This window comes from Pectinophora gossypiella, chromosome 21 (genome assembly GCF_024362695.1).
Source record: "Pectinophora gossypiella chromosome 21, ilPecGoss1.1, whole genome shotgun sequence".
Taxonomy (NCBI): Eukaryota; Metazoa; Arthropoda; class Insecta; order Lepidoptera; family Gelechiidae; genus Pectinophora; species Pectinophora gossypiella.
Window position 1 is genome coordinate 610,877 of NC_065424.1, and position 24,173 is coordinate 635,049.

Consider the following 24,173-nt stretch of genomic DNA (forward strand, 5'->3'; position numbering starts at 1 on the left):
GCGTCTCGCCCGTTCAATGCCGTTTGGATCTGGCAACACTGTCTTCCGTATCGCGCTTGCGCGGTTCCGCGGTCAGCTGTTTGTTACGTCAATATAACCAGAGGCAAACACAATGAAGATTATTTGTTTTATAAACACATACAAATTCATGTTGGTCTAACTAACAGAAAACTATGTGAGGTGTGGGTACTTAGTTCATTCATTTTGTGATGAATGTACCTCTGACTATTACTCTCTGACAGTTGGGATAACTCGATGTTATGTTACGTTACAAATTCACGTCCGTGATCCCAAAGGTGTGGGCAGAGCAGAGAAAACAAATTACCTCATTCAGTGTAGATATGAATAGATAAGAATAGTATGAGCAAATAGTTCATACTTCAACTTTGCACTCCACTCGTCCTCAAACTTTACGACTCACGGAGCTCCGCGAAATATATTAGTTAAAACGTTGGTTTGTGAATTATAACCTGCATGGCAGTAAGTAAAAATCGACTATTATGCAAGGAGATCCCTACTTATCACAGGAAAGCCTAAAAAGAGGTACTTACGCCGGAAATCAATGGATGAGATTTTTTGTTTTGTTGAACAGAATAAATACAGATCTAAAAGTTAATACCAATTTATACTTCATCAGACTTAACTTTGGGAAATATCCCGTTGGCTGGAGGTCGGTTAGAAAACTTTGTATTTCCGTTTTTATAACGGAACAAATTCTGTTTTCAGGATAATTCAGTAGAACAAATTCAGATCTAATTCTCTGCATCACTCTCTGAGTGTAGACACATCCGCACAGGACCTTTTTTGACGTGACTTATTGTAGATTTATCGCAAATGGCATTAACTACTTGGCCGGACGAATGGGGAGCGCTGACGGCTCTCACCCAATGCACCGGTTTTTCCCACTGGTCACATTGATGTTCAGACTAATATGACCAACACGGGAAGATTTGTTCCCGGTCGTTAGATCTGCTCTGGGTACACAGGACCAGAGCGGGCTGAGTAGACTGAGTAGATAGATAGTAGATAGGAATTGCAAGCGTCAGATATCCTTAATTCCTATCGGGGTAGGCAGGTTAGCTTGCAGCAACTCGGGAAGGGATAAAACGTACGGTGACAATTTACGAACTTAGCATCACTTAGGCATCTATCAATATACCTATACCTACAACATTATAGGAGAGCTCATAATTCCTTAGGGTCAGCGCAGACCAAGAGCAGCGGCGAAACACTTTCATTCCAGCAGAGAATAGCATTTGTAAGTAATAAAAGAAAGCAGTTTTTTCTTTTTTTTTGCAATCAGTTTCCTAACCTTCACCTAGCGGCTGAAAGAGAGTATTTCTGTGCGTCCTTGTGACGTCACATCACATTACGGTACTAACCAGTGTTGCCAATATATGAAAATTCTTCAGATTCCGTGGGGTTTTATTTAATGTAATGAGTATGGAGCTGCTACCAATCAGACTACTATCAAACGAAATAGAAAAGAGACTTAACTAGGTACAAATAGTCACCTTATCTCGATTAAATTGAAATGATGAACCGTATGGTGACAGCTGAACAGCGTATAGCCCGTATAAATGGACCATAGTTAGAAAGGACACAATACATTCCTGAAAATCTTTCTTTTTACCTATTTTTTTTGTACTAGCTAACTAGCTGAATGTGTTCCTTTGTTCGCTAAAGGGCAACTTCGCAGGAAGTTAACTCGCTAAATGGTAATTTATCGAAACTGGAAAATCCCATAAAGGCAATTTTAGTAGGTACCTACCTACATCCCTTCGTTCTCTAAATATTATATTCTCAAATTCTACTTGCTGTTTTTATCACTACCAGTTCCTCAAATCAAATCAAGAAAGCCAAAACAAAAAAAAAGCAAGAAGGATGTGAAATCCGTTCATCATAGAAGTTAAAGCTAGAAGTTTCGAAAAAAAAAACCGATAATTTTATCATTGCATTGCATTGCATCAGTAATATTATTTCGCCCGAATCGAATTTATAAACTAGCAACACCGCACGTGCCGGGCAGTCGATACCGCGAGCGAGTGGAGGCACGTCGTCTCCCGCCAATTTTGTTTATATTTTTCGTAAGACATAGGTGCTAACCCATAATGCCTAATATAATTAACGAAGTGAAATTAGACTTTAAAGATGTGCTTTTAAGACCAAAAAGAAGTACTTTGCGGAGCAGGAACGATGTAAGTAGCAGTTAGTGTTAATAGCTTCCTGAAATACTAGCTGAAAGATCAAGGTTCAATGGAAAGGCCGTTTGGATGATTCTTTTAGCGATCTACCGGTACAGATTATATAAACCACAACCCTGATTTACTGTTGTGACGGAGGTAAAGACTTTAATAATTATCTCCCTAGCGTTGTCCCGTTTTTTCTTCATAAGTTCCGCTTATCTAACCTGAACATTTGGCAAGTCTGATTTTTACAGAAGCGATTGCCTGTTTGACCTTCCGAAGGGAAAACCAAGTCACATATCTATCTATACTTACCTAAAAACATTTTTTCGGAATTTTCATGATGTTTTTCGTTCACCGATGACATTTTGTTTTCAACAAATTCGAATATGCATAAAATATGTTAATAGAAAACCAGTAACAAAGTGACCTAGGTCGCCAAAAGGGACATTATTATACAGCGCTTTTCTTCTTTCAAGGGTAAACAGAGATAATGGAGCGCGATCTGTTTATAAGATAAATCTAACCCATAAGTACTTAACTAGTTGTTTACATTGTAGTAATGTACTTCAGGCCTATAATCCCTGACGTGGTAAGTAGTAGACCCCCTGTTCGGAGAACGCATAACTTAGGTACATCGTAGTGTCATGGGTTCGAATTTTGGCTCTAAACCACTGAATTCGACTTTACAAGTTTACCATCCATTATTTTCTTTTTAATATTATTATTTTTTCATTAATTTTTGGCGCGAAGCGACCTATCCTGTTCGTAATTTCGTAAATAAAAATAATAATTAGGTACTTAAACTAATTTCAGAATCCTATACTTACCTACCTATTATCTTTTTAATAAAATAGAAATTAAATCATTAACTTATTAGGTACTTACCCATTCGAATCAGATTTTTTCGATTTAATTTTTACCGACTTCAAAAAAGGAGGAGGTTCTCAATTCGACCGTATATTTTTTTTTCTCTTTGTGAGTTTCCCTAAGCACGGGGTATTACCTATTCCTTATTCTATGGCACGGGTGAATGCTATAAAAACAAAGAATCCTTTAATTATTAGGAGTGTCGTTATCTTTTGCAGAACTTAAAAAATCTAAATACCTATAAATAGGTAGGTACCCAATGGTGCTGATTTTAAAATTAACATTTGTAACCTGAGTCTCCACCGGACTTCGTAAGTTAATCTTTATGAAAAATTGTTTTATCATATAGCTACTGCGATACAGGGGAAATTGTAGTGCAGGGCCCACTATTAACTTGTGTTAATTTTACTTTATTTGGTAATAAATATTTTTTACTTTTTTACTTTACTTCAATCACCCGTCCCTTTCCTTTTCGGTGGATAAGAAAATGACAGGTATAACTTAAAATGGAATTAGGTGTCTGCAGGAATCGGGGCCACCAACTGATATATCGCCGCTGAAGTCGCTAACTGCCGTATCTGAAATTTTTGTCGAATCTGATTTGCACCTTTTGCAATTGTCAATAAGACACAAACTATTTAAAAATTGTAGATACGTCAGTTTGCAAAGTCAGCCACGATAGGATGATATGATTGATGTGATGTTGTATCACAGTTGTACAGTCACCCACTTTAGAACCCTGTCGCACTATCATATTTGACATTTAATAAGACTTACGGTTTAATTTATCAAAAAAGTTAATGTGACATGGTTTTAAAGTGTATACATATTAGTACTCGTGACCGTACCTATTACGTTACGTTACGATTAAACGGTATTGATAATAAAAAATATTACCTTTTGTAAAACATCGTTCGTTCGTGATTCGTGTCTTATCACTTGACATCTCTCTCATCATATTTTCCGTTTATTTATTTTTTTCATATTCACTTTTCACGCAACTCAAGCAAACATTGATCTAAGGGTGCATTGTATTACCGGTGCTATGAAGCGATGTCCCTGAAATTGAATACTTATTGCTATAATTTATGTAAGTATGGAGAATTAACTCGATTGATCGCTAAACCACCGTTCCAAACCTAGGGGTTCCACGATTTTATCTATTTTTTTTATGCACACACATTTAGGAAAATAAACTCATGCCTATTTCCACTGGGGTAAGCTTTCATTTTCAATAATTTCAAAAGGAGTTCCGAAAAATACAGAGTTCGATGCGGATTCCGCTTATAGGCCTTAAGCTACAAAATCTTTAACATGATACATTACTTCTTTATTACCGAAGGGATAGGCAAAGGTGTATAGTATATACAGCCACTCCTCGCCAACTATGTTTAGGTAGGTTTCTTGTAATATGGAGGGAGACAGGAATAGAAGAAAAAGGTTGGAAAGGCCTTACGCGCATTTTGTATGAGAACCGCTGTCGCCGGTTCAACCCCACTCTCTTTTACTACTACCCCTACAAACAGATAACTACGATAGCTCTACTGCTTCTCAAATTCTAGCCACTTTACCGGAAATACAGTGAAACCTGGTTAAGTGAGACATCAAGGGACCTGCAATGTGGTTTCACCTATAGAGGTATTCCACTTACCCAGTGTCTCAGATATACAGGTATAAATAAGTATCTGTCTCATTTACAGAGGGTTCCATTAATAGAGGTGAGAAAATACAGGTTATTTCAGTTATACAGGTGCGATCATTAAATAAAATAAAGTGTTATGTATTTTCCAAATAAACATCTGTATGATAGTAAAGCGAAACTAAAAATGAAGGTAATTGAAGCTCAAAATTTGTACTTACGTACTTGGAATTACGTGTGGAATTTGTGGGTAGAATAAGAATGAGTAAACAAACAATGTTATCTCAGTTACAGAGGTTTGTGCATATAAAATTTACTCGCTGTCTCAGTTATAGAGGTAACTATGATGATAAATCGAAAGAACGAATCCCAGATATAGAGGCTTACCTCGTCCCACTAACAGAGGTAATTCAGTGCCAAAGTCTTGGGACCTCAGCATGAGTTCCAGTTATGGAGGTTTCTCACTTATCCAGGTCCCACTTAACCAAGTTTCACTGTATATACTTTATGTGATAGACTGCAATTTTATCATTACTTTTCGTAAGATACTGCAACAAACGAAGTTTTTAGCTAAATAACCGATCTTACTAAGGTTTTTAGCTGTCCTGTGATATGGAGGGATCTCCTTGCATGATATCTAGTCAGATTTTAGATGTTTGCCCTGCAAATAATGCACAAGACGACCTTTTAATATGTATACTACCTCGGAGCTCCGTGTGTCGTAAAGGTTGCGGATGAGTGAAGTGCAAAGTGAAAGAAAAGAAAGAAAGAAAAAATACATATTAAGACAAAATTATACAGTTATGAATGTATGCCGAAACGGTTCCACCTCAGCATAATGCTATAGCCTAGACTATAAAAAAAAAAAAGAAAAAAAAAAACATTTTTATTTCAGACTTTCATCCATACATGTGTTAGTAGAAAACCTTAAAAGTAAGTTAGTATCAAATTAAACAATTCTATTTAAATATTTTTTTTAAAGTATACATATTTATGGTCTATTCCGCTGATTTTCAGTTGGAACCGGTAAGGTAAACACATTCAACAAAAAATGGACACGAAGTCTAAGCACATTAAGGAAAAAAGTCAAAGTGGAAGTATGATGAACTATTTATTTGCTCACACTTGTATGGCGCGCGTTTCCAACCTCATTTTTTATTTCGTAGATCGAGCCCTATCTATTGTCATTAACCTAAATCCGTGAGTTAGGTACCTATGTTTAGTAAGTTTATGTATTTGTCTGGAGTAATGAATAGGAATATTAGGTAAATGGTTTATTTTATAAAACACTTCATAGGTACACAACAGATTAGGTCGAATTTTCTTAAAATATAATACTTCTAATAAATATCGTCTTTGTTAGTAACTGTTTTTTTTTGTTATTATAATTGGGTAGTTTCTTAGGTCAACTAGCAATATTGCATTTTTAGATGAATTGCTTCTCTGTGAAGAAGCGAGTGTAAACGTATCCCCTGCCTGAAATAGATATCACTTCCCTACTTGGCATCGGATTCCCAAACAACTCACTTCCGAGCCAAGTGGGTCAATAGAACAGATAGGACTCTACCAAATTAAGTTTATACTGGCCTCGATTCCTGCAGACACCTCCTAATTTTATTTTAAGTTATACCCGTCATTTTCTTATCCGCTGAAAAGGAAACGGACGGGAATAACCCGGGCGAATAAAATAGACATCTCGCTCATAACTCAACTGTGCAACCTATATGACGTGTGCCGTCAACTTAATTCTGTCGAGTAAAACAAAACTGTCGAATAAAACTTTGGAAGGGTTTTTTAAATTTCTGCCTAAAATTGACATGTGTTCCTTAAATTTAATTTCTGTCGATTACACGTCCTTTTCTTTTTCAGTGGATAAGAAAATGACAGGTATAACTTAAAATAAATTTAAATGATGTGTACTGGAATGAGCGCCAATGTCTACTTATTATAATAATATGCGCATCTTCTTCGAAGTTTTGATGATGAAAATTACGGCAGAATGTGATTGATACAAATACAAATTGATTTATAAATCATGTTTGCCATGATTTTTTTTTGGTTTTTTTTATTGATTTTTCATAAAGGCCTGGCATGTGTTTCCAGGTCTGTATTCCGCGTCATGTGATTTGCATTTATCCTTATCTATGTGCTCACTAACAATCTATGTAATTGCACCCGCAGCTGTAAATGTAGTGACATTACACAGACCGACCGTGAAGATAGTGTAGTAGATAAGTGTCAGGTATATTATACACGTTAGGCACAGTTTTTTTTTATTGTAGAACTGCCGCAAATGGCATTAACTACTTGGCCGGACAAACGGGAGCGCTGAGGGATCAGACCCAGTACAAAAAGACAAAAGTCCTGAAGGTGCCCAGTTGGTCGCGAACCTCGGCTCAGCGCGTTGTCTGAGAGGATAATATTCTTCTCTCTTTTCTTATCGTGTGGGTTGTGAAGTGGAATACCAACCTCATCAACCCTGGTATCAGAGTTATTACTGAGCCGCCAAAGGCCCCTGACATGACTCATGTAACGACTACATACTTATATATCAGTAAGTAGCGACCGGGACCAACGGCTTAACGTGCCTTCCGAAGTACAGATCATCTTACTTTCGGACAATCAGGTAATCAGCCGGTAATGTCCTAACCAAACTAGGGATCACAAAGTGATTTTTATGACAAGTCCCCAACGGGATTCGAACCCGGGGCCTACGGATCGTGAGCCCAACGCTCAACCACTGGACCACTGAGTCCGTTACGGTGGGGGGAATATTTGAAAGAATTTATAAATAGACGAATTCATTAAACGATGCCGACCTCGCCGGCGTGGTAAACGATTTCCTTCAATCCGCGCTTATCGCTATCGGCTCACAAGAGTCGATTACTTATTTCAAATATGAACCTCTCAGACGACGTCCGGAGCCGAGGTTCGCGCCCAACTGGGCTTAGTGTCATAGAATAGGGAATTATACTACTTATAGAACGGAAACTCTCCGCTCCCCACCTAACCTGAGCTAGGTTTACCTCGGTCATAGTTTAGACTTGAATCGTATGGTGTCAGACGTCACAAACAAAGATAAGCGTGTATGATAACGTCAATGTGTGGTGTCTGTGTAAAACGATGTTGTTTGTATGAATTGTCCGGGGTGTGCTAGTGTGTTAAATTTTGTACCGGGTAAGAGTAAGCTCCCCATTTATCCGGGCAAGTAGTTAATGACATTTGCGGCAAATCTACAATAAGTCAGGTCCAAGATATATGGTCTGAAAACGCGTCGAAACCGCTTGGTTCCCGCCAGATTTTATTGAAGCAATTTTTTTCAATTTGATCTACCCTGAACCGGCGTGCGTGTATGAAGCGATTGACGAATGTGGAGGAAGCAAGAGAAGTGTGTCAGGATCGAAGCAAATGGAATTCTATAGTCTCTGCTTACCCCGGTGGGAAATAGGCGTGAGTTTATGTATGTATGTTTTTCAATTTGAAACGTTTCTCTGCATTACAATGTATTTGTTTCTACACAATCTATAATAGACTATTGGAAACGTAATGGTTGGTTGTGACAGCGTGAGGCAAGAGCAAACTGGATCAGCCGCGGGCCCACAGTCATTACTGTCAAGGTGACAGTGAACAGTCGAAGAAAAAATAAATTGAATCGGAGAAATTTGGAGATATCGCCGACAGGCAATATTGATCAAATTGTATTACAAGAAAATTGGTTTGTTTTATATACGCAGTCAGGGCAGTTAGGGTACGAATAGACAATTTAGGTTATACCTACCTACCAACATACCTATATACAGGGTGTTAGTAACATCGTAACGAATACTAAGGGGGATGATTCAGAGTTGATATCAAGTTGAATTCTCCGTCGCAAAATTCATGTTTTTGTTTTAGTTTTTTTTTTATTATTTTTAATGCTATACGTTGCGATGGAAAATTCCACTTGATATTAACTCAGAATAATGAGCTGAGTCATCCCTCTCAATATTCATAACGATGTCACTAACACCCCCGTGCAAGTACATACAGATAGCCATACAAGTAGGTATGGGTGTTAGTGATACCGTAACGAATACTGAGGGGGATGATTCAGACCATGATTCTGAGTTGATATGAACTGGAATTCCCTGTTGGAAAATTCATGATACTGTTTGTGTTTGTTTTAATTATTTTCAGTTCTATACTTTTGTGACGGAAAATTCCACTTGATATTCAGAATCATGACCTGAATAATCCCTCAAAGTTTTCGTTACGATGTCACTATCACCCTGTATAAGGATAGATACAAAAACTAAAACTAAAATCATTGTAGTATAGGATTAGGTGAAAAGTATGTACTTTTCACCTAATCCTACTTTTCTCCTAATCCTATACTACAATCCAGCAACATTTCGGCGACTAAGGTTTTAATTTTAATGTTGGGGTTGTCATACAAAAAAAATGCTTCATTGCCTACACAAAATGGGATTTCCCGCGGCAAATCACTGGTAGGCACATTTCACGGTACATCTTTTAAAATACGGTCGTATACTTAACATTTTCTAAGTAGATAACTTGTGACTACACAATGACCCACGTTTTTAGATAAGTTTGTTTTCTAAATTTACAAGACCGGGGAATCGAACCCGGATCTCATTTGGCTATTGAGGTCTCTAACCGCCGTACAGATGTCAGAGGTCATCTATCGTTTACTGAAATTATCCATAACTTTGTTAGTATTAATAAGATTTTTAATTGACTGATATACATAACATATCTAAGTACATAATTAAAGCACATAATAACGGGCTTGTCATCCCGTGATCATGGCACTTGCAACAGTGTCGAAATATCGGGAGTCTCATATCCCCATTTAAACGCGGTAAGAACCCGTTATTATGTGCTTTAATTATAATAACCGCGTAAACTTAAAACAATGTATATCTAAGTACATATATTAATTAAGTAAACTTACAGGGTGTTAGTGACATAGTAACGAAAACTTTGAGGGATGATTCAGACCATGATACTGAGTTGATATTAAGTGGAATTTCCGTCGCGAAAGTATGCAACTGAAAATAATAAAAAAACTATTTTTTTTCCGACAGTAATTTCCACTTGATATCAACTCAGAATCATGGTCTGAATCATCCCCCTCAGTATTTTTCACGGGCTAACTAACACCCATACGTACTCGTTTTTGCTTCTTGCACTTTGTTGAATAAGTTATTTTGATGTGGTACTAAAATAAAAGAAAATGCTCTTGATTGAGTCAAAGAAAAATCGACCTTATCAATTCTGTGCTAATGACCGTAACTAATAGACTCACATGATCTTGATTATGATCACGTGATCGGCTATTTGATCGCTTATTTACTTACGTACCTAAAATTCATAAAATCCCATGGTATTAGGTTGGGTTTCCCTTCGTGGGTTGGAAGGCACGGGCAGTGGCTTCTGTAAAAAACCGGACCTGTTAAATTTTCAGGTATAACGCTGCGCTAGGGAGATAGTTTGCATTTAACTTGCATTGTAAGTATATGGATCATGTATTTTTCATAAGAATACAAAAAATATTGGTACAATAAAAACCCCAGAAAAGAATGGCCCCGATTTCTACAGTCACCTCCTAATTTTACTTTAAATTATAATTTTATCTGTCATTTTCTTATCCGCCAAAAAGGAAAGGGACGGATGATTTCAATCTTAGGAAAGATAGCTCTTAATTTTAGGAAGAATGAGTAAATGAATGAAAAACCCGGGTGAATAACCGCAATTTTGTGCAATAAATGATTTGATTGATTGATTGATTGAATCAAAAAAGTATCTTACTGGTATGCAAACCGTTTGACGTGTGCTGTCAACTTAATTCTGTCGGGTTATTAGCCATTGATTTAGATTTTTCAGGGTTGTTTTATATTTGTGCTTAAAATTGACGTGTGTTCCATAAATTTTATGCTTGTCGATTACCCGTCCCTTTCCTTTTTGGCGGATAAGAAAATGACAGGTAGGTATAACTTAAAATAAAATTAGATGGTGTGTACGGTCACGAGCAATATGTATACACTTTGGTACCATGTCACATTAACTTTTTTGACAAATTGAACTGTAAGTCTCACTAAATGTCAAATAATGTTAGTGCGACAGAGTCCTAAAGTGGGTACATTATATTGTTCATGACTGTACAGGAATAAGCACCATTGTCTAGACAATACTTACAATTTCTCATGTATAATATATTTTGTTATCTAATCGGGTACATGTCTGTCAGAATATTAGAGCGTTATGAACTATGACTCATGTCAGACGTTGGCTAAGAACTGGTGTTATCCGGATTCTATAAATTGGTTTGCAGCAGAACAATTGGTACCTAATATAATTAGTTCAACGCCTGCTGTTTTATTGTTGCATTTCACAAATAAAAAATCTCGAAAACTTGGTATGTGGATATTATAATAAGTAGGATACAAAATAAAAAAAAATAACTTACATTTTTAAATCGCTTAGGTATGTGGTGCCACGACGGGCCTTGGGTGACCATAACTCTACAAGAAATCTTCTTAATGAAATCTACTTTGCTCTGGCGCAATCCATACTAACGTATTGCATCCCCGCGTGGGGTGGGGCTGCTAAAACCCAGTTTCTTCACCTAGAGCGAACTCAACGTGCTTTGATAAAGCTCATGTATTTTAAAAATAAAAGGTACCCTACTGAACAACTGTATTCAGAATGTAACCTACTTACTGTACGTCAACTATATATTTTAAATTCTGTACTAAGAAAACACTCAACCTTAGAATACGACCCCAATAAAACAAAGAAGAGGCGAATTAATTTGGTAGCAGATGTACCCATTGTACGCACAACTTTTGCTAGACATCAGTACAACTGGCTATCGGCTTTTATATACAATGGAATAAACTCGTCCATACCTATATACTCAATGATACACCGGGAATGTAAAATACTAACTACTAAACTACTAAAATCGAAAAACTATGATGAAACTGAAAAGATTTTACAATGCCAAGCATAAAATGTTTCAGTCATACATTGGTTACACTAGTTTCTGTTTTGGAGTAGTGTGGGTGTGTGTGTGTGTGTATGTGTGCGCTTGTACTTATGTATATATATGTATGGGTGCGGGTGTGTATATGTACATGCATGCATATATATATATATATATACATCATCATCATCAGCCGTACGACGCCCACTGTTGGGCATAGGCCTCCCCCAAGGATCTCCACTACGATCGGTCCTGCGCTGCCCGCATCCAGCGGCTACCCGCGACCTTCACCAGATCGTCGGTCAATAATTAGTATTATTTGTTAATGAATTCTATTTAATTTTATTGTAAATATACATAAGCGCGCACACGTATGCATGCACTGCACACATTGCCTACATGCACACACACACACACACACACATCCATCTGCACTCCTAAGTACAGAAATAAAAATATAAAACAATGATAAAAATATACATTAAGGAAAGACATAGATATAATACATACATATTTGGTATAATAAGTCACTAATTAAGTAAGTTAAGATAAGGAAGAGCCAAGCCTCCTAACACAGACTTTCCCAGTTTAAAGGGGGGCTTGGGTCAACTAGCATTTAAAAGAAAATATTGTCTAAAACGAATAAAGATTTTATTTATTTATTTATTTATTTATTTATTTATTTATACACACTAAGGGTGGTATTAATAAACTAATCTCACCTGAGACTGCCCTCAAGATCATGCTCAAGTCCCTGTTTTTATATAAGAACTGTCACATTGACATGATCTTGAGAGCAGTCTCAAAGCTGAGATAAGTTTATTAATATCACCCTATATATTTTGGAAATAGAAGTTAGGTCGTCTTCTATCGTGTGGGTTGCGAGGTGGATGACCAACCTCATCAACCCTGGTGTCAGGGTTACTATTGAGCCGCCAAAGGCTCCTGACATGACTCATGTAACGACTACGTACTTACATCAGTAAGTAGTAACCAAGACCAACGGCTTGCCGTGCCTGACGTGATCTTCTTACTTTTGGACAATCAGGTGAGTCAGGAGAAGGTAGGTAGGTACGCAGTAACTTCTAGATTTCTGATTCTGTTCTGAGGTACAATCAAAGAGCAGAAGTGCAGTCACTGAGCCCAGCGAATTATTTGTAAACAGTATGAATCATTAGTTGTCATAATTATAAAATTCATGTTTTTGTAGGTGTTTTTGGTCTATTACAGAAACGACATGTAATCAAGAGGTCTTAAGTGCAACCAGTTAATCTATTACTTTGCAAGAAACTGATTGGACTTTTGCACCTTATCGTACCTACTAATATATATTCAATATAAAGGCGGAAGTAGGCTTGTTTATTTGTCACCTTTGCACGCCTAAACCGCTGAACGGATTTTAGGTAAAATTCGTACGGAGATGGTTTGTGACACAGGGAAGAACGTGGGACAGTTTCTGTTCCCAAAAAGGCGGTGGAAATAAAATCTGTCGACGCGAGTGGAGCCGCGGGCGATAAGTTAGTGATAATTATAATTCCGCTATTTAAATATATAAGGTATTAATAGTGTATAGACAGAGTATAAGCGCAGATAACGGGGAGAGCTGGTGGGCATGATGCCAATTTTGTGACAATGTCAGTGGAGTGAAGAAATTCCTCGCCAGCTCTACATCAAGGCCAGATAAATATCATGGAGATCTTATGTGCGTATTTATATTTGCAAATTAGTGTAAGTAGTATCTTATTGGTGGGTAATAATATTATAATAATTAAAACACATAATAACGGGTTCTTACCGCGTTTGAAATAGGAATATGAGACTCCCGATATTTCGACACTGTTGCAAGTGCCATGATCACGGGATGACGGGAGTCAAACGCGGTAAGAACCCGTTATTATGTGTTTTAATTATGATAATAACCGCGTAAACTTAAAACAATGAATAAGATTATAGATTTGATTTGATCAGTCTTCTAAAAAAAGGCTTCTCAAACGGGGCTGGTTCGAACCCCGGTACCGGACTCAAATTCAAATTCAAAAATATCTTTATCCAGTAGGTAACATAGTTACACTTTGAATCGTCAATTTTACATAACGAACGTCTCATCCGCCTAAAACTACTGCAGCTTCTCACAACCTGTATAGCCGGGGAAAAGAAGCTGCAAGAAAAACCTCGGCACAGGGCCCTAGACGTTCTTTAAAAAAATAAACATAAAATATTGGTATACAATTGAGTAATTTAGCTGCCTAATATCAGTTCTCAGACAGTTAATCCCATGCATTCATATCTTCTAAATAATCACTAACTTTATAATAACCTTTTTTGTAAAGTTTTTGTTTAACTACTGTCTTAAAACAGTTGAAAGGCAAATTCTGAATGTCAATGGGAATCTTATTGTAAAAACGTATAAATTGCCCCTTAAAAGATTTAGTAATCTTATGTAATCGACTGACTTGTAAAGCAAGTTTATTTTTATTCCTGGTATTAACAATGTGCCGATCGCTATTTTTTGCAAATAATCCTATATGTTTTTTTTACATATATTAAGTTTTCAAAGATATACGTATTGTGATGCCAAAGTTGAAATATTAATTTCTTTAAATTTATTTCGAAGTGACTTGCACCAATGAGTTATTAATTTATCTTCAGTTTTCACTAATACAGTTCGCTCGACCTTTATAGTCGGCGATACGGCTCACCACCTAACACGTTGGTCTAACAGAAAGTTCGGTGAGGTGTTGGTACTTAGTTCATATTGCGATGGATGTATCTTTAACTACCCCAGTTGGGACAAGGTCGAGAGTTTATGTTATGTTATAATATTAGCCGACGCATCTTATAGAGATGGTGGGAAAACGTAACAATATTTAAATGAATGGCGGCTATCCGTTAGGTTTATTTCCAACTAGTCACATCAGTTACTTTTTACCAGTTTTTTTTTGGTTGCCTAGATATTGTAGTGCCTCTGGGATGTTCTGTTTCTGGCGCACAGATGGTTTTGCAGCTGTGTTAAGGAAACGTGTTGCTTCTCTCATGCAGAGAGTAATGTCTAGTTCTAACACCATCATTAGAAGTATTGCGACAAGTTTCGACTCTCACATCATGCGATTCTGGACATTGCTCTCTGTGGGGAAAAAGTAGTGGTATACTATGATAGTTATTTAAGTAAGTATTGTTATTATTGTCAGGTGTTGTTATTTTTGTAAATTTTATTATTATATTTTAATTGTGTTGTATTTTGTATGTATGGAATGTTTTCTGAAATAAAGCTTTATTATTATTATTATTATTATTTACTAACCGTCAAAACACGAAATCACTATTTCCTCTGTATGAAAAAGCACACTGTGAAGTCATAGAGACGTCGTGATAAAATGTCGGAGATTTTATTACTTTTTCTTGATTCAAATTTGTAAATAAGTTAAATTGAAAGAAGAAAATGTTTTTCATTAAGTACTTTAATCAATCATTTATTCGTAATAAACATTACAGTCAAAACAAAAATACACATTATATAAAATAGACAATAACAATCTATTTAGTCAAATAAGCCCCCGCGGGTGGATCCGGGCGCAAAGGTCCCCATCACGCTTGCCGCGTTACCACGTTGTATGGCGATGGACAACCTTTGCGCCAGGAAACAACCCGCACGAGCATCCGACCCCCTGTCACTACTTTCATTACTTTTAGATCAGTATTTATTTAGTAATCAGAATTTCATAATTTAATTTGAACCTAGTACAGTCATGAGCTATATAATGTACCCACTTCAGGACTCTGTCGCACTAACATATTTGACATTTAGTGAGACTTACAGTTCAATTTGTTAAAAAAGTTAATGTGACATGGTACCAAAGTGTATACATACCTATTAATGCTCGTGACCGTACACGACGACTAATTGTGTGTGTTTACACGTGCGAGTTGATGGCTCGTTCTCACAGCATAGATACATTTACGTCAATAAAATATTACGTTGTGATGACGTCATCATAGCCCACTTATCAATACGGTTAACGTTATGTACTTACGGGAAAATTGAACTACTATTACAGCCTTAATTAATTGAGCGATGGTGTAGCCCAAATGGAAAAAGCGCTGGGAGGTCGCACGTTCGAGTCAAGCACGGGTCTAAACCAATGAATTTCGATTTTTACTTCGTGCTTGAATCATAAATTCATGATTAATTTTCACGTGCTCAGCGGTGAAGGAAAACAGGGAGGTGTAAATTGTGTAAATGGTCATTTCTCATTGGTGTAGGCAGAAACCACGGAATTCCACTTACTACGATCCTCAGACACCACTGTCGCTTCTTCCACTAAAAAAAAAAAATTTTTGTATTATTTTCAGGTGGACCTCTACCGCGAGATTACGTTCCGCAACTCGGGGCAGACGTACCGGGGAGTCCCCGTCATGGCAAGCAACATGGACACCGTCGGCACCTTCGAGATGGCACAGGAACTGTCCAAGGTTAGTTGCACGTGTTGTTACTAGTGGTAGGTTAGGTGAGCGAATGGCCTACAGTTTGCTAATGTGCTCACGATGACAAAACCGCGCTTGACTTCCTATGCTTATAAGTAAACATTGTTTAATAAACAAATCATTGTTACTTTGTGCCTATTTCCTTTCCTAGTATTTACTTATACAAAAGATCTGTTATATACTTGTTTATTTTTTGTTAATTATAACTAACTGGCACGTTTATGTTATCGGCTCCGGATTTCCCATCACCCTGTGTAGGTACCTACTACTTTTATAAGAGAAACTCTGTAATGTGGCAAAGACTGAATATCATAGAAACGAGATTTGCCCTCAGCACTAAATTACACGAGTTCGCATGTCGCCTGGTAAATGCAATCCCAACTCTAGATCACAAATTCGAGATCCCGCGGAATTGTAAATATCAATTCCGCGTAATCCCGAAATTTTCGGAATCTCGTATAGTTCATAAAAAATGTTAAGTTAGGAAGGCTGAAAACGATAAAAACTGTTTGTTTGTGTGGTTAACCTCACAAAAAAAAATATATAAAAAAATAAAAATATATATTATTATTATTAAAATTAAATTATTATTATTAAATAATTATATATTTTTTAATTTATTTATTTTTGTTTTTATTTATTAATAAAAAGCAAGCAAGCAGCTGAGTAACCGGCCATCCTGACGTCAAGGAGCGCTACATCGACTTACCCGCCATTCATTGCGTAGGATAAACACAAACAAAAAAAAAATCGATTTAAAAAAAAATTGAAGTAATTTGGTTGCCTCATATTGGTTCCCAGGCGGTTATTCCCACGCATTCCTATCTTTAAATAGTCATTAAAATTATAATAACAATTTTACCTTTCTACCTGGTTACGATCCCGCCCGCGGCATCCCTATATAAAAAAAAAAAACTGGAAAGAACCCCTAACACGTTCACAGTGAGGCAATACATTTGAAGATCATACGTGCATGTCCCATATGTGGGGCACATTTTTTCTTGTTATATTGTGTCTATGTACATAATTTCCAAAGTGTTTATCGAAAAATAAGATTGCACGTGAGGGGTTGATATCTAATTTTCACTTACACAGTGAACGTGTTAAGTATACAGGATGTTAGTGACATCGAATACTGAGGGGGATGATTGAGACCACGATTCTTTTTTTTATTATTTTCAGTCAATTCAGTTAATCAACTTAGAATCATGATCTGAATCATCCCTCAAAGTTTTCGTTACGATGTCACTAATACCCTGATGTTATATGCGTACGCCCACGATGTTGGTTTTCATGCGACAGAAACTTTCCAGAATTAACCTATTATCTAGGGTAAGTAAATAAAATAAAGTTGCCGATTCGGGCAACCACCAACATAATTTTAACTTAATTTGACACGTCTCGTCTGAAACTAGCTCTATCTGTTAAGTACTTGTAAAATAAGGATCACTAGTGATTTTTGTGATATGTCGACGCCCAACTATCAACCATTTCTCAACCCTGGACATAGAATAAGGCATAATACTACGTATGGAACAGCTACTCTCCGCTCCCCACCAACGGCTGAGCTACCTTTACCCCACTTCCCCTCGGTCTTACTTTAGTCTTCAATCGTATGGCGTCAGACGTCACACAAACACAGATTGTTGTTGCGTATGGCAGACAAATATCCTGCTTGGATCAAATATCCAGCTTAAGCTCCCTTAACCAAGTCTGTGCTGCATCCGTCACACAATGCAGCTCGGCTATACCACCTGGGAACCGGTGCACCGGTTTGTAAGTCTGTGCTACAAACACAGATACGCTTTTTTTTTTTTTTTTTTTTTTTGACGTGACTTATTGTAGATTTGCCGCAGATGGCATTAACTACTTGGCCGGAGCACAGATACGCGTGTACTATAACGTCGCACATAAAACGAGGTGTTTTGTATGATGTGTCTAGAGGCCGTTTTTTAAGTACCTCCAGTACCTACTAAGAGTTTCTATCAAAACCCATCAAAAATACCTTGAAAATAATCACCGATGACGTCTTTGTTCCAGCACGGGCTGTTCACGTGCATCCACAAGTATTATTCCATAGATGAATGGAAAAAGTTCGCGGCTGAACATCCGGAGTGTCTCGAGCAGATGGGTGAGTCAGTAAACAAATCTTTTTCGTCGTAGCTTTACTCTCAGGTAAACATTGGTGCTAATTCCAATACAGTCGTGAGCAATATCATGTACCCACTTTAGAACGCTGTCGCACTATCGTATTTGACATTCAATGAGGCTTATGGTTTAATTTGTCAGAAAAGCTAATGTGACACGGTTGCAAAGTGTATACATATTAGGTAGTACTCGTGACTCTACACACCATTTAAGTTATACTTGTCATTTTCTTCCCCGCCGAAAAAGATAAGGACAGGTAATTGACAGGCATAAAATTTATGGAACACATGTCAATTTTAAGTCGAAAAAACCCTTCCAAAATTAAAATTAGCCAATAACCCAACAGAATTGAGGTGACAGCGCACGTCAAACGGGTTGCTCCTGTTTTATTCCTCCGTATTATTAATTCATACACTCAAAATTAACAGTTGTCAATCAAACAACTGTAAAATTTTAGGGTTAGCATTTTTTAAATTTCTGCCTAAAATTAACGATTACCCGTCCCTTTACTTTTCGGCGGATAAGAAAATGACAGGTATAAAAACCCCGTCGTAGTGAGCACCTACGTCCCAAAAGGAACCCAAATGCAAAATTTGAGAATCCTAGTATTTTTTAAATCATAATCCTTTCGCTTTTAATAGGTATAGATAATGTTTGTTCGGTCTCCAGCCGCCAGCTCGGGCACAGCAGAGGCTGACTTCGAGCGCCTCACGGAGATCCTCACCAACATCCCTGACTTGAAGTTCGTCTGTCTGGACGTCGCCAATGGATACTCGCAGCACTTCGTCGAGTACGTGAGGCGAGTCCGCGCGGGATTCCCCACGCACACGATTATTGTAAGTCTGGGCATACATAACATAACGACTATATCCCAATTAGGGTAGTCAGAGGTACATCCATTGCAAGATGAACTACGTACCCATACCTCACCGAGCTTTCTGTTAAACAACTGTGCTAGTCGGTCACAAACATCTTCTTGATTTTGACATATCATTTTTTAGTCTTGGATGGCATTCACTACTTTACTGGACAAATGGGGGACACTGAAATGGGGAATTTAAAATAAAAAACTTGATGATGCCCAGATGAACGCGAACGTCGAACCTGACGGCGTCGTCGGAGATTATGTTTGAGAGAAGCGACTCGAAATGGATATCGATAAGCGCTGATAGATGAAAAACGTCTACCACGCGTCGGGTCAGTATCGGAACCTAACCATTATCCCGAATCTGAAGTTCGTCTGCCTGGATATCGTTTCGAATCCGGATCCGGATTGTTTGCGCTGGATTCTCCACGCATAGGTACTATTATTGTAAGTCGGGGTAATTTCCACTATTTGTCCGGCCAAGTCACACCAAGGAAGAGGCAAAATGGCACAAAAATCAACCAAGAGTCTATTTATTTGTCTATTTATGTCCGTAAGGCCCAAATGCCTACATGCTTACCCCTTTTATCCCCTCTTTTTTGTCCCCCCATTTAACTACTCCAAGTTTTCTACCCTACCTTTGTATCTACGTAAAATTAATTCATCGTTTTCGTTTCAGGCCGGCAACGTGGTGACTGGAGAGATGGTAGAAGAGCTTATTTTATCTGGTGCTGATATTATAAAGGTACATCTAATCTCAATAACTCTGACGCCCCTACGGCGTGGGTCTCTATCTGTGGACATCTATCGCAAGCTTCGACCAATATAATGCTTTTAACAATTCAAAATAGGAAAGACTAATCTACCCTGAGAGACTGTGTGAGTTTACCTGCGTCTATTGGTCGTATTTATTGCTTCGCATGCGATAGATATAGTGTAACCTGTGCAGACTATGTTACATGAGGTGGATCATTGATCTTACACCATAAACAAGATGATGATGATGATGGGCACTGGTATTCATAAACACTCGCGGACCGGGTGGCTCCCTTTGCGCTCAGGCAGGGTCGCCATGTATGGTGGTGAGACGAGTGAAACAACGGATGATCGATACAAGACTGATTTATTGATTATAAAGACAATAGTATAATGACATAATTATAGGGAGTGTGTATATGCACCTCATCGTATCTAGCCTACCCACGTCCCACTGCTAGGTAAAGGCCTCCCTCCAATTCCTCCATGACTTACTATTCTGTGGTTCTTCGAGCTGGCCATGCAGTCCAGGGACCTGTTTAAAATACATTTTAATGTTCATTGCGTCACCACTATGGAGCTACAAAACATGTCGGATCAAGCTACACACGCACTTCGCAATGTACATTAAAATGCAATCGTAATGTTTATTGAATTGGCTCTTGGAAGGGGTCGTTATCGTCACGTCATCTCGGCTTTGGTCTATTCCTGTTTGAGGACATCTCGGAGGGGAGTAAAATATAAATTTATATGTATTTTATATTTTTTTAACTTGTGGTTGCAGGTAGGCATCGGCCCAGGGTCGGTGTGCACGACGCGTATAAAGACGGGTGTGGGCTACCCGCAGCTGTCCGCTGTTATTGAGTGCGCAGACGCCGCGCACGGACTCAAAGGACATATCATTTCGGTAAGTATTGCAGCGTGGAAGCGTTGACCAACTTTTAGGTTTCAGTTTTGTAGACCAATCCATTAAGACGGTTTGTGTGATTTGTAAAAAAATCGTCCTTTCTATCAATCACTATTCAATTATTTTACCACCATTTTGTATTTTTAAGTGTTCTCGCAAATAAATTGATTTGATTTGATAATCCATCATTGCATCGTGATTTTCCCAAGGGATTATCTTTTCGTTAAATTATTGAATTTGGTGAGAAAATATGGGTGATGGCCACAGAAAGTGATGGCTGATGGGCTAATCTCATAATAACTTCTTAATCTCTCAATACTGATAGCACCGGCGGGAAGATTTTTTATAACTAAGAAAGGAACTCTCTTTTTTTAAAAAAAATCCGCGAATTACGAACAGATTAACGTGATGTTTATCATCTACGTAGACAGGACAATCCATACTGCGTCAAAGTTGCGTAAAAACTGTATAGCTCCTGGCCCGCGATATACCTACATACATTTTCAATAATTTTCAAAGGACGGTGGCTGCACATGCCCCGGCGACGTAGCTAAAGCGTTCGGCGCGGGCGCAGACTTCGTGATGGCGGGCGGCATGTTCGCCGGGCACGACCAGTGCGGCGGCGAGGTGGTCACCAAGCCCGATGGCAAAAAGGTCAAGCTGTTCTACGGCATGTCTTCGTCCACTGCTATGTTGAAGCATTCTGGTGGCGTTGCCGAGTATCGGTCCTCTGAAGGTGAGTTTTGGTGGTTTTCAAAAGTTTTTAAAGTTCACGTATACGGAGGCAGCTCCGCGGATGATCGGGCTGGTAATAATTTGTCATACTTATTTAAAATCGCATGCTGCAACGGGGTGCGTTTTGATATGACGTATATAAACCTTCATTATTAGTATTCTTATATTTCATTAGCGATTGATGAATGTGGAGGAAGCAAGAGAAGTGTGTCAGGATTGAAGCAAATGGAGTTCTATAAACTCTGCTTACCCCGGTGGGAAATAGGCGTGATTTTATGTACTTATGTATGTATATTTCATTAGTAGTGTTTCTTCATAAACACTTGAAAAAATACTTTGTTAGTCACTTTAATTATTGATTGCGGTAGCTAATATTTTTATTTCTTTTCGAGTAAGTAACAGTTTTTTGATGAATATGAATAGGTACCTACGCTATTATTATAATATATTATTAGAATATTTTTAGCGAAAACAACTTGACTCTTATGTGATCCACTCATCCGGAAACTGTGTCTAACTTACTCTTTTATTAATTTCCAGGTAAAACAGTAGAGGTAGAATACAGAGGCGATGTCGGTGCAACAGTCAAAGACATCCTTGGAGGCCTAAGATCAGCGTGCACGTACGTCGGAGCTGCACGACTGCGGGAACTCCCTCGGCGGGCAACCTTCATACGATGCTGCAGACAGGTCAATGACACCTTCTCGTAACTTCTGCGTTCCTAGTAGCCTGGTACTCGAGAAGTTAGATCTGTATATGTCTGGCTGGCTGATAATCGGGGATAGCGTATTTTTATGGCCTGTTTTTCATTATGAATGTGTAATCTATAAGCCATAACATATGGCGTGCTGGGCGATAAATAAATGAATTCTACTGCTTCATTTATCGCACTGCTAGGTGTACTAATTAAGTGCAGATAATTATAATCAAAAATTGATCGTCTTTTCTACCGTAAGCCTGTAACGTGACATGGCATCAGATATGGCGCGCGATGCGATGAATAGAGTCTGTTTATTTATCGCGTCGCGCGCGATGTTCGGTTACTGATATTCTCTGGCATTAATATTTAAATGTGTAATTTTATCTGGAATTCTAAAGTATGTTATGCATAAAAATACGCGGATTACATACGTCCTTACTTACCTACCTACGTAAAATAAATTATGAATCCCCGATTATCAGTCATTTAGATTCCGCTTGCTTATCTGCACAAATATTGGCCTTCAATTATGCCAGCTGGCCAATACCTAACAAATATTACGTACAATAGTAGGTATAATTATACGTCTAATGTCTTCGATGGCCTTTTAGTTGAAGAAGGAATCAAATAGGATTTAAATATTTAATTTTGAGTCGATGTCGTATCGAGTCCTAGTAAATGTGTTACATAGGTCGTTTCATTTATTTATTTTCTTTCTCATACGAGAGTATCATCTTCTCAGACCGTATTTTCCTTCGTCGAAACCCTGTTATACCCCGTCACGCGCGATAACGTAACCCATGCAGCGAATGCTGAATCGTCATTGTATTGGGTTACGAAAAAAAATATATGGGAAGTTGAACTGACTGGGTAGAACTGTTATCCAGTCAAACAATTATGATAAATTCTAATTGATTCCTGATTCGACTTCAGTAAAATTAACTAGTTTCAATTCATAGCTTAATAGGTATTGTAATCTATTCGCTGGTGCTAGTTTTGGAAGGTTACTGTTCAGGGTGGCTTGTATAGCTTCGTCCGGATGTTATGGAGTGTGCAGGGGGGGTCAAAATAGCCACATCAAAGCAATTCATCTAAGAAAGCAATGTTCCAATTTGACATTTGCGCATATAAAAGTAAGTGCGCAATGCAAACAAATGTCAAATAGCAATATTGCTTTCTTAGATGAATTGCTTCGATGCGGCCATTTTAACCTCCCAGGTCGTTACAAGTAAAAGATTACTAGCCTTTGCGGCACGGGATACGCATCGCACGCGACGCGGCTCATTGTTGCGGGCTTCGAGCAATTGATGTACAACGTTTATCTAACGTAGACACCATTGGCCATTCTATTGGCCTAAGTAGATAGCGAAACTCATGCAGTGGGGGCAGGTCGGTAAAAGTATGCTGCAGTACTTATGCATAGTGACAAAACAATGCGAGGTTCTTCTAATATACATATAGAATACAAATGAAAATAGCACGTGATTAATAATAATGAATTGAAAACCGCGTTATAAGTCGCGTCGCGCCTGGTCTGCTACGACTTTTGGTTTTACTAAAGTATTTATATTCCATTATAAAAATTAAAAAAAAATACAAAAAAAACTGAGTATCAAATGCAATCAAGACATTATATCCTTCCTCGTTAAAATCAATTTTGCTGTTACCCAGCATTTATTTAAATATTAACCTATTAGGTATTAATTAAAAATATTATATTTGAAATTATGGATGAAAGTGTATTTTCTTTATTTTAAACGTAAGAATATCAAAATAATGAATTGTAGGTATTAAAAAAACAAAAATGCTACATGCAACTAGACGTTTAAATTATCATGGTTTAAAAAAAAAGGTTTTGTGAAATAGCTGAAAGCGTACCTACTTAGAATCTATAATT

At 37.8% G+C, this 24,173-nt stretch overlaps 1 protein-coding gene across 1 annotated transcript; it reads left to right on the forward strand.

The window, feature by feature from the left end:
- The first annotated feature begins 2,034 nt into the window (after positions 1-2,034).
- On the forward strand, positions 2,035-23,782 carry LOC126376880 (GMP reductase 1-like). The gene is made up of 8 exons (XM_050024436.1): positions 2,035-2,198; positions 16,034-16,153; positions 18,206-18,296; positions 18,983-19,149; positions 19,858-19,923; positions 20,719-20,841; positions 21,361-21,577; positions 22,117-23,782. The coding sequence occupies exons 1-8, from the start codon at positions 2,112-2,114 to the stop codon at positions 22,284-22,286; spliced, it is 1,041 nt and encodes a 346-aa protein (XP_049880393.1). The 5' UTR covers positions 2,035-2,111; the 3' UTR covers positions 22,287-23,782.
- The last annotated feature ends 391 nt before the right edge of the window (positions 23,783-24,173 follow it).

Bases quoted from the DNA above. Each gene is read 5' to 3' on its own strand.
- LOC126376880 (XM_050024436.1), top strand. From the start codon at position 2,112: ATGCCTAATATAATTAACGAAGTGAAATTAGACTTTAAAGATGTGCTT. The intron at 19,924-20,718 runs GTACATCTAATC...TTGTGGTTGCAG, and splicing joins CTGGTGCTGATATTATAAAG to GTAGGCATCGGCCCAGGGTC. The intron at 21,578-22,116 runs GTGAGTTTTGGT...ATTAATTTCCAG, and splicing joins CGAGTATCGGTCCTCTGAAG to GTAAAACAGTAGAGGTAGAA.